Genomic DNA, 11,173 nt, shown 5'->3' on the forward strand with positions numbered 1-11,173 from the left:
TGGAGCATTAGCATCTGAAATATGATATTTAGCTTTGGGTCAGCAAATGCGTCTGGCAATAATTTGTAAATGAATTATCACTTGAACATCACGTTTATATTTTCTTGTACGAGGATCTATATGTATTCATAATAATTCATTTGACGTATCACTTTCTCAGCTGCTCATTTTCTCCCCCTAATGTTGGGATCACCAATACATTTCCCAACCATCTTTGGGAACTCATCTTTGTGCATTTTGGTGGCATAATTAAATCATATAGCACATCCATATTTCTATATAGAAATTATTTGGTTCCTGACCTTGAACCGATTGTGATAGGGAGAAATGTTAGATGCGTACAAGTGCTGCTGTATATTAAATAATACATCTCATACCAAATTTCGTTTTTGGGAGTTTTGTTCTCATAACCATGATTTAGCTATAATTGGAGGCATACAATTTCTGCTAAACCAACTTGGATTTAAACCGGTATTATTAAGATAAATCATCATAATTTATATTCTGGAATTGTGCTCTAATAACTTGAGCAAGCAATCTTGCAAAAACAAACTGCAAGTTGATAACAAATGTACATGTGACCATAGAATAGATGCATCTATTAAAATCATATAATAGTAAATGGTCTACATGGCAGGTGACTGGGCCCATATATATCACCTTTTATTCCTTCCAAAAATAAAGGGATTCAATCCCAACCTTTAAGTGGTATATCATGAGAATAAGCAGCGCAAGATAATTCTTGAAGAAACTTTTATTACTTCAATATATGCCAATATAATTCTCAATAAATTTTTCGCATCATAATTGAACTGAGATGGTCAACTGGTCATGCCAATTAATATTTGTTTTAGTAAACCTCTAGTTTACTTGTGGCATATGATTCCAGCATCATGCTTATATTTTTGTGTAGTACAAATAGAAAGAAGATCAGGTAACCTTTCATATTTATCCGGTATGATTATAGAAATATGAAGATATTCAATCTTTCTTTCATTTATAGTCTCAATATGCCAACCACTTTGACTTATACATTTGAAACTCAAAAAGTTTCTTTTGAGACTTTACAATATCAATATCATGAATAATTTTTTTCATCCGGGTAGTAACAAATTAATTTATTCGGAGCTCTTAACAACTTTTGTACTACAAGATCTTTTATCATACCATCAATATGGTAAATTTCTCCTTCAAGTAGAAAATTATATCATAATAAATTGGCATGGTTAAAATCATCATAAGCAAAATCATTTCTTGTTTTAATTTTGCCTTTAATAACTTTTTATAAGGCATGACAAAATAACTTTTGGCGTATCACATGTACACGACCAATGATATATTCATGTAACCACATAATAATATTTATTTTCTTTATTTCACTCAAACCTCCCTTAGAGGTGAGTTGTGTGGTATTCATATAATCATGAATTGCATGTCTTTATTCATTGTTTTTATCATATATTGCCACATTCAACTTTAGGTTTGCATTCTCAATGCTTATCACAAGTCACATTCTCTTCAAGGAATGGATCATAATCAGCGACGTGCTTTATTATTTTCATACCAATTTGATGGTAAACATTGTCTTTACATTTTGAAGGACTATTTTGAGAACCCTTATTGTTCTCCTTTTATAATCATAGTGATGATTATTATTATTTTGATATTTGGAACGCCCACGTTCATTGTTCAACCACTTGTCTTCATTGAAACTTATTATGCACTGCTATCACATTCACTTCAAGAATGGAGCAAATCAAGTGGGACAATTTTCATGCCTTTTCATGAAAAATATATTATTTTTCTTTAGTCATCATTATATCATCAATATGGTACATTGGGACTCAAACCCAATGTCTTACCAATATAAAGGCATGTTAGGCCATAATAAATTGGGACTCAAACCCAACTCTTATCATTATGGAGCATCAGGACTTGATCCCGATGTCTTACCCTCAATCAATGGCATAATAGGCTAAACAATATTGAGATTCATTCTCAAGCTTTAATTTCAATCACATGCCAAGAAAGTTATACACAACTAATTTGCAACTTAGCAAATCAAATTTGCTTTCTTAAATAAGTGCACAAATCTCAAATCAGCGTAAAGTTTTATTAATTATTTGTAGCATCTATATGAAATACAATCGTTTGTAGTCAGAATATTTCTTCTAAATTCTATTAGAGTTTAAAAGGATCATAAAATCATTGTCATAATATTTATTGAGTCTCTCTCAAAAATATTGTTGTTTTCGGGGTATACCCTACCTATTGGATTTGATTTAACGCCATGACTTTCCTTCACTCAATTCAACCAAGCAATTAGTGAATAAATTTATCAAAAGTACACCATATAGGTAACAACACATATATAATACTAATACATAAATTCAGCATTTATATTACCTGAAAAGTGACATTATAGGTAATAACTTACCAGTTGTAGCTTGTGCATCATTCATATAAAATACTTAAAAATGATAAGTCAGTAGCAAGCATCAAGTAGGTCATGGATACTCAAAAATACCTCTTCTAGTAGTCATACTAATCATTGTTTGCTTTCAAATGATACGACCATAAATTATGAAGTAAACTTTCTCAATAACTGGTTTGTTTTCCAAATTTCAAAGAAGTAATTAATCAACCTAGATAAAGATGTGAAGTATTTCTTATTTTCTTCAAGATGATTTATGCTTTTAATCAGTATGGCCAATTTTTTTTTATTCTTTTTTTTTGGTACTATATGCAAGTGTAAAAATCCAAAAGGAAAAAAATATTCATCCAAGTAAAAGAAAATGTTAAAAGCGGCAGGACAGATTGAAGATAGTTAACATAAAGACATGTATGATGGAGCTAAGACTCGGGTTAGGACAGTAGGAGGCGACTCTGAACACTTTCCAGTTATTACGGGGTTGCACCAAGGGTCTGCGCTCAGCCCATTCCTATTTGCCCTGGTGATGGATGCACTGACTCATCATATTCAAGGGGAGGTGCCATGGTGCATGCTATTTGCTGATGACATTATTCTAATTGACGAGACACGAGGCGGCGTCAACGAGAGGCTAGAGATTTGGAGACATGCTCTTGAGTCTAAAGGTTTCAAGTTGAGCAGGACGAAGACGGAATACCTCGAGTGCAAATTTGGAGTTGAGCCGACGGAAGCGGGAGTTGAAGTGAGGCTTGACTCTCAAGTCATTCCCAAGAGGGGTAGTTTCAAGTACCTTGGATCGGTTATTCAGGGGATCGGGGAGATTGACGAGGATGTCACACACCGTATAGGGGTGGGGTGGATGAAGTGGAGGTTAGCGTCGGGAGTCTTGTGTGACAAGAAAGTGCCACCGTTACTAAAAGGTAAGTTTTATAGAGCAGTGGTTAGGCCTGCCATGTTATATGGAACTGAATGTTGGCCGGTAAAGAACTCACACATCCAGAAGATGAAAGTAGCAGAGATGAGGATGTTGAGGTGGATGTGCGGGCATACAAGGATGGATAAGATTAGGAATGAAGATATTCGAGAGAAGGTGGGTGTGGCCCCCATGGAGGACAAGATGCGGGAAGTAAGACTCAGATGGTTCGGGCACATTCAGAGGAGGAGCACTGATGCACCGGTGAGGAGGTGTGAGCGACTGGCTGTAGTGGGCACGCGGAGAGGTAGAGGAAGACCTAAGAAGTATTGGGGAGAGGTGATCAGACAGGACATGGCGCGACTTAGGATTACTGAGGACATGGCCCTTGATAGGGAATTATGGAGGTCGAGCATTAAGGTTGTAGGTTAGGGGAGAGTGTGAATATTTCTACAGCACAATAGAGGGAGACTATCCAGTTAGGAGTTAGACTAGGAATGTCATTGGTCGTCTATTGATGCAGGGCTTTACCTTCTAGTTGTACTATACCAGCCATCTATTTCGTATTTCTTATTTTGTATCCTGTATTTCATATTTCATATCTCTTATATATTATTGCTGTTATTGTTGTTATTTTTATTACGCATTTTTATGGCACTAATATATCATCTCCTATTGCTTTTTTGAGTCGAGGGTCTCCTGGAAACAGCCTCTCTACCCTTCGGGGTAGGGGTAAGGTCTGCGTACATATTACCCTCCCCAGACCCCACTTGTGGGATTATACTGGGTCGTTGTTGTTGTTGTTGTTGTATGAACAAGAAATAAAAACAATTTAGTAAAACATGAACAAGAAATAGAGATAGAGAGAAGGAAAGAGATTTTCTTCTTCAATTGTGTGTATTTTCCTATCTATTACAAGGCCTTTATATAGGCATGAAAAGTGAAAAAAATATGTCATTGAACATAGAAAATATGTTATTGAACATGTCATTAACTATTTGAGAAAAAAATCATGGAGAAAGAGTAGATATCCACCATATTTTGATAACTCTGAATAAGTTCAGAATGAAATCATGCTGCAATACATATACCATAGTTTCCAAGCAAACTTCTCTCACAAGAAACATAGGAAAAGTTTAACATAATGTAGTTGTCTCATCAAAGTTAGTCAAAACTTTGAAATTGAAGAATCTACTGAACACAACTAATATGACCGTGAAAGTTAAAACTCAATCCTTAACTACTGGCAAAGGGGAGGAAATGCATATGAACCCTTCATCAGCTTGATTTAGTCCTTCTTAGCTGTTACTGATCTTGCCTTCAAGTTCAAGAAAATCGCCCTAATATAATAAGAGAGAAAAATATTAGTACTAATATAATAATATTGACCGATCGACATGAATGCAAAACTTCCATTGCTTGAAGGTGAAACATATCAGAACCACCAAATAGGGGAGGGAAAAATATACGTACTGACCAGCATGAAGCAATAAAGTTGTGGAACAGAACACGTAACTGCAGGGGCATGTACTGATAGTTGATCCAGCCAACTATTGGCCAAAACTGCATATAATCACACCTTTAGTTTTACCAATTTGCTATGACACTGCATTTTTTCTTGTGAAAAAAGATTGATAATTAATTCATTATATCCTACCTTCCACGCAGTTAGCTGTATAGAGGGATAGTCCTTTCGAACCTTGTTTTTGACAAGACCCCATGGCCTCCCTGTGATACAACAAGTTAGTACCAACATTATTGACAGTGTGAATGGACAATTCCATGACTATTTTTCTGCTTCAGTTATGAGCTGGTTTTTATCCTTGTTATGCATAAACTACTTATTTAAGGAAACAAATGGATTCTGCAAGTATTAGTTTTCTTGGTTTCCTTGTATTAATCTCCGGATTCAAATTTGCTTTTCTTATTTCTCGGAAGATACCTCATTTTCAGATATTAACAAGCAAAAGGCACAATACTACAAACCAAGACTGACTTTGCACAAAGAGATAATGATCTATTAATGATTTCCAGTTGCATATTGATAACATCAGTAGTTTAGTTCTTTCGTTTTCCAGTGACATGTTTGAAATTCCATAAATACTCATCTGGTGTGATGACCCAAAAAGTCATCACTTGTTTTAAAACGAAATTCAGTGTTTTGAGGTCTTAAAAATCTCTTTTAGCATCACTTCGATTTGCGTGCGCAGTCCGGGCGCGTAGCCGAAAAGCCTAGATGTAAAAATCTGTGAAAAATGATAAATATTGACCGTAAAATGAGCTAATTTGACTTCGGTCAACATTTTGGGTAAACGAACCCGGACCCGTGATTTGACGGTCCCGGAGGGTCCGTAGGAAAATATGGGATTTGGGCGTATGCCCGGAATCGAATTCCGAGGTCCCAAGCCCGAGAAATGAATTTTCAAAGAAAATTATTTTCTGAAATTGTTTAAAGAAATTTGAAATGAAATTTGATTAGAACATGATGGTATCGGACCCGTATTTTGGTTCCGGCGCCCGGTACAGGTTTTATATATGATTTAAGACATTTTTGTAAAATTTGGTGAAAAACGGATGTCATTTGACATGATTCGGACCTAAATTGCTAAAGTTGATGTTTTAAGAAGTTTGAGAAAAAAATCCTTTGATTTTGAGGTTTAATCCGTTGTTATTGAGGTTATTTTGGCGATTTGATCGCACAGATAAGTTCGTATGATGTTGTTGAGTTAGTACGTGTGTTTGGTTAGGAGCCCCGAGGGCTCGGGTGTGTTTCGAGAAGTTTTGAACTTGAGAAAATTGCAGAAAACAACAGATCTGGTGTTCTGATACTTTCTTCTTCGCGTTAGCGGGAGAACCCACGCGAACGCGATGCATTAATTTTGTCGAAGGAAAATCCTTCTACGCGAACGCGTAGCTCAGGTCGCGAATGCGAGGCAGTGGGGGTTATCCCTTCGCGAACGCGGGCCTGGCCACGCGAATGTGAAGGCCTGGGCAAGGGTGGGGCAATTACCCTATGCGAACGCGACCCCTTGGACGCGAACGCGAGGGCTCGAGGGGTTAAAGCTCCGCGAACGCGAGCCCGTTTACGCGAACGCAAAGGCTTATCCAGCCTGACCCATCGCGAACGCGAAGGGTCTGTCGCGATCGCGAAGCGCATTTTTCGCCCAGTGATTTTAAAAGACCAAAAACAGAACAAATACGGGATTTTATAAAAATTTCACAAACTTCTTCTTCTCCAAAGCTCTTAGGCGATTTTTGAAGCATTTCTTCACCATAATCTCTTGGGTAAGTAATCTTTAACTTGTTTTCTTCCATTTTCATCAACACCCACTAGATTTCTAGGCCTAAAACATGTGATTAAGGTTAGAAAATTAGGGATTTGGGTAGAATTAGGGCTTTTTGATTATTTATGATTTAGACCTCGTTTTGGGGTCGGATTTGAAAACAAATTATATATTCGGGCTCGTGGGTGAATGGGTGATCGGGTTTTGGTCCGAACCTCGTATTTTGACCAAGCGAGCCCGGGGTCAATTTTTGAATTTTTGGGAAGAATGATTGGAAAGCTATAATTAAGCATTGGAATTGGATTGTTTAGCATTTATTGATGTTATTAAATCGATTATGTATAGATTCGATTGGGTTGGAGCCAAATTTGAAAGGAAAAGCGGTGTTTGAGGCTTGAGTTGGCCGTGGAAGTTTGAGGTAAGTGTCCGGTCTAACCCTAGCTTGAGGGATTAGGAATTGTGTCCTATTTGCTAATTGCTTCTTGTAGAGTACGACGTATAGGCATGATGACGAGTATCTATACGTTGGTGTCGAGCATGACCGTGAGTCTTAAATTGATATATGTTGTGTTCCTAAATGATTCTACGGATGCTTTAATTGATGATTCTCGATATTGGGCAAGGATTTAGTTTATTTTCGTGGAACTTATTTATGATTGAGTATCAGTATTAATTGAGCTGAGTAGAAGTTGAGTTAAGATTGGTTATAGTTGATTCTCCCTTGCCAGGATGTTTGTTTTGATATTATTGTTCCCTTGTCGGGAAGTTATTATACTATTTTGTTCCCTTGCTGGGAAGTTATTATATTGCTTTGTTCCCTTGCCGGGATTTCTTTGTGCTTTTGTATTGGCATGAAATGGGATCGGGTGGTACGCCTACCACAAGATTTAATGAAATAGGAGCGGGTGGTACGCCTACCACGAGATTTAATGAAATGGGAGCGTGTGGTACGCCTACCATAAGATTTAATAAAATGGGAGCGGGTGGTACGCCTACCACGAGATTTGATGAAATGGGAGCGGGTGGTACGCCTACCACAAGATTTACTGAAATGGGAGCGGGTGGTACGCCTACCACGAGATACGAGAAATGGGATCGGGTTGCATGCCTGCAACAAGATGTGAACCGAAAATGAAGTCTGCCATTGTTTTCTCTATTCTTGTTAGAAGTAAATTTTGGCTTCTTTATAATTTTCTTGATATTTTATTTTTATCTGTTATTTCCCTCGAAACATGTTTCCTCCTTCCCAACTTTTATTGCTTGTATCAGTTTATTTCCCGCCATGTATATATATAACTGCACAGGTTTATCTGGAGTCTGGTCCTAGCCTCGTCACTACCTTGTCGGGGTTAGGCCAAGCACTTACCAGCACATGGGGTCGGTTGTGCTGATACTACACTCTGCACTCTGTGCAGATACCGGAGCAGCACTTGGTCAGCAGCAGTAGGGGAGCCAGCCTTCAGTCCACCGAGACTCCGAGGTAGCCCTGCAGGCGTCCGCAGGCCCGACGTCTCTTCTATCAGTATTTATGTTCTGTTATCATTTGTACTCGAAACAGACTATGTTCTTTTCTTTCAAACACTTATTTGTAGTACTCATAGTTAGTCCGTGAATGTTGTGACACCAGTTTCTAGGTAGAGACACATGTGGAGTTTCTTATTATTTTGGTTCATTTTATCTAAGTCTTCCGCTTAATCTCATATTCCGCTGTTATTTAAATATTTATCGCTCGTTAATGTATGTTATAAAAAGGATTAAAACAAAAGAGTTAAGACTTTCTAATTTTGTGGCTTGCCTAGCTTCTACGAGTTGGCGCCATCACGACTCTCGAGGGTTGGAATCCGGGTCGTGACATCTGGTCATAATTATCTCATATGCATCCACGAAAAGATGAAAGGAGTAGATGACTTCTGCATGTAGGGTAAAAAAACACTTGGAAAAAGAGAAATGATTCAACAAAATGTCAAAAGAAGTCACTGGGAGGGGAATATGTGTTTTTTGATGTCACAGATGGAAAAGACTTTAGTCTTGCAATAGACTGGATTTCATCTTAATTAGTTTCATGCTTTGTTAGACAAAGCTCCGATCTCAAAGTTGTTATCTGCAGAAGGAAGATAATTGATCTAGAGCCTATCAAGGCATTCTCTATTGCATGTGTTACTACAGACAGAGTACTAGGATTGCTGGAATATTCATCTATTAAGTGACAAAGAGTAACAAGATTTGACAAGGAGAAAGGGTTGGCCCTGAATTTATTGTTGCCTTTTTCTTATTCAGCTTACTTTGACAAGCAAGCTTTAATCAAACAGTCATGCAGCTAAGAAAAATTCCTCTTGATCTGCAGCGATATTCCAAGGAAATCAATTGTAGTATGGACAATCGATTGGTATGCAGTAGTGACCGTAAATAAGAGAGTGAAACTTCTCATGTTGGGAGCTAATAAATTCTCTGCTGCATTTCATGTCTATTTACAATTAATTTGTGCTATGCTTTTGAAAAATATAATGTATACTAGTTTCGGGAGACAAGATAAAGAGCAAAAGTTATCCTAATTGAACTCAGGAAACATCTAAAACTTCTTGCCCTCCCCTCCCTTGTTTCATCATCGCTTAGACTTCAGGGAAGTCTATTCCCTTTCCCCTGCAACAAAATCGCTCTAACTTTTTCTACTACAATTCCAAATAAGTATGGCCATTTTTGCAGGCTAAGTTAGTCAGAGGTTAGCGCTAAGAGAAAAAACTCAAGCCCCACAGCCCCAACCAAGCGCCATTTCGTCTAAAGAGAATGTTAAACAAGTGCCATTTTTTCATGCCTCTGCAGAGAAAGATCAATTATCTCCTAAAGATACTATTAGTCTAGTTAGCTTCTATAAAAACCGGATAGATACAGTATTCCAGTTAAAATCAATTTTCAGTTTTTAAAAAAATGAATATGGATCGGCCATACCTTCAACGATCAAGCCATAGTACATCATAAAAAAGAAGTTGTTCCAAGGAGATGAGGTCAACTGTTCCAACAAAACCTAAAAGGATAAAAGATAAACTATTGATGTAATTAGTAACTTATTTATTACCATAAGCATAAGAGTTGCATTGCAAAAGATAAAAATTAGAAAACAAGAGTGCAACAAAATAGGGCAGGCCGGTGCACTAAGCTTCCGCTATGTGCGGGGTTCGTGTAGGGCCGGACCATAAGGGTCTATTTTACGCAGTTAAACCTTGCATTCTGCAAAAAGTTGTTTCCATGACTCGAACCCGTAACTTACTGGTCACATGACAACAACTTTATTAGTTACGCCAGAAGTGCAACAGTTATCATAAAACACAGAAGCTAAGCTGCCTATCTTTAGATTCTACAAACTGAACACTCAGCTTGAAAAAAATTGGAACTTTGAGAGAAAAGTCTAACCTTTTTAGCAACTGTTGTATTACCCTTCTTTCCTTGAAAAATCACATCCATCAATTTATGCAGGAAATGCCCAAATGGTCCTGAATATGCAAATCCATAGAGCTGTATCCGCAAATTTTAAACAAATAGAACAGAGAAAAAAATCAATTATCAGACAACCAAAAACATTAAATTACCACCATAAATAACCTACAAAAAACTATCAATAAATAACACAATGATCTCCCAATCAAGATTAGGGGGCCTTAAATTATAATAGAAATAAACTAGTACCATTAGAAGAAGTATTCTTTTGACTTGAAGCCTTTTGACCCCAGATATCTTCTGAGCAATTACATCACTGCTCCCAACTAAAACTCCAGCAGTGATTGCCTAAGGTTAAAATGAAAATAAAAATTTACATCAAACAGAGAAATCATAAACTCAAATTGAGCATCAAGAAAAAAAAAAGAAAGGTAAGGTCGGACATGTTAATATGAAATTATACAAAAAAAAATAAAAAAATATAGGACCTTGGTTCTAAGAGGATGGAGTTGCAGTTGAGTTAGATATTTTTTCCAAGCTTCTTTAACAATTTCAGACATGATTCTGAGCTTCAAAGAATCCAAAAGATGAATCAACAAATACCGTTGACTGAAATTTAGCCTCTTTTTTCTTTAAATCACAGCTCAACAATCTTCCTTCTCTATATAGTTAGTTGCCATTAGTATGTGAGTCATTCTTTATTTATGATTTTCGTTTTGCACATTTCGTGGAAGCCTCCATTCATTTACTTGAACATCTCAGACCCATTCTTCTCATCTTCTGAGTCTTTCTTTAAATAATAAAATAAACGGGATGATGGAGGGAATTTTCATTTTGCACTGTACATCTTACTTTCGGTCCTTATTTTCTTATTTTTCCTTTTTCAGTGTTATGCCTTAAGTGCAAAATTTTGTTAAACTATCCCATCACTTTAACTTGGAAAATAGTGGAAGTAAGGGCTGGTTTGAATTGACAATTTTTTTTTTTGTATGCTAAGTAGTTGACTAGTTTACCAATTAGTTTTATTAAAATAAATACAGAATGTAACTGAAAGTAGAAGTAAAATGCAAGAATTTAAAGATACCCATATTTTTATACTGGTTTGGATTCAAT

At 36.8% G+C, this 11,173-nt stretch overlaps 1 protein-coding gene across 2 annotated transcripts; it reads right to left on the reverse strand.

Moving 5' to 3' along the window:
• Window positions 1-4,357: 4,357 nt before the first annotated feature.
• On the reverse strand, window positions 4,358-10,737 carry LOC104233637 (peroxisomal membrane protein PMP22). Of its 2 annotated transcripts, none has more exons than XM_009787059.2 (7): window positions 10,549-10,737; window positions 10,310-10,408; window positions 10,037-10,138; window positions 9,575-9,650; window positions 5,002-5,072; window positions 4,822-4,907; window positions 4,358-4,684 (listed from the first exon to the last, which is right to left on the reverse strand). In XM_009787059.2, the coding sequence occupies exons 1-7, from the start codon at window positions 10,618-10,620 to the stop codon at window positions 4,633-4,635; spliced, it is 558 nt and encodes a 185-aa protein (XP_009785361.1). In that variant the 5' UTR covers window positions 10,621-10,737; the 3' UTR covers window positions 4,358-4,632. The 2 variants fall into 2 exon arrangements, with proteins under 2 accessions (XP_009785361.1, XP_009785362.1); XM_009787060.2 differs by having other exon boundaries at window positions 4,818-4,907.
• Between the last annotated feature and the right edge of the window lie 436 nt (window positions 10,738-11,173).

This window comes from Nicotiana sylvestris, chromosome 6 (genome assembly GCF_000393655.2).
Source record: "Nicotiana sylvestris chromosome 6, ASM39365v2, whole genome shotgun sequence".
In the NCBI taxonomy this organism is placed as follows: Eukaryota; Viridiplantae; Streptophyta; class Magnoliopsida; order Solanales; family Solanaceae; genus Nicotiana; species Nicotiana sylvestris.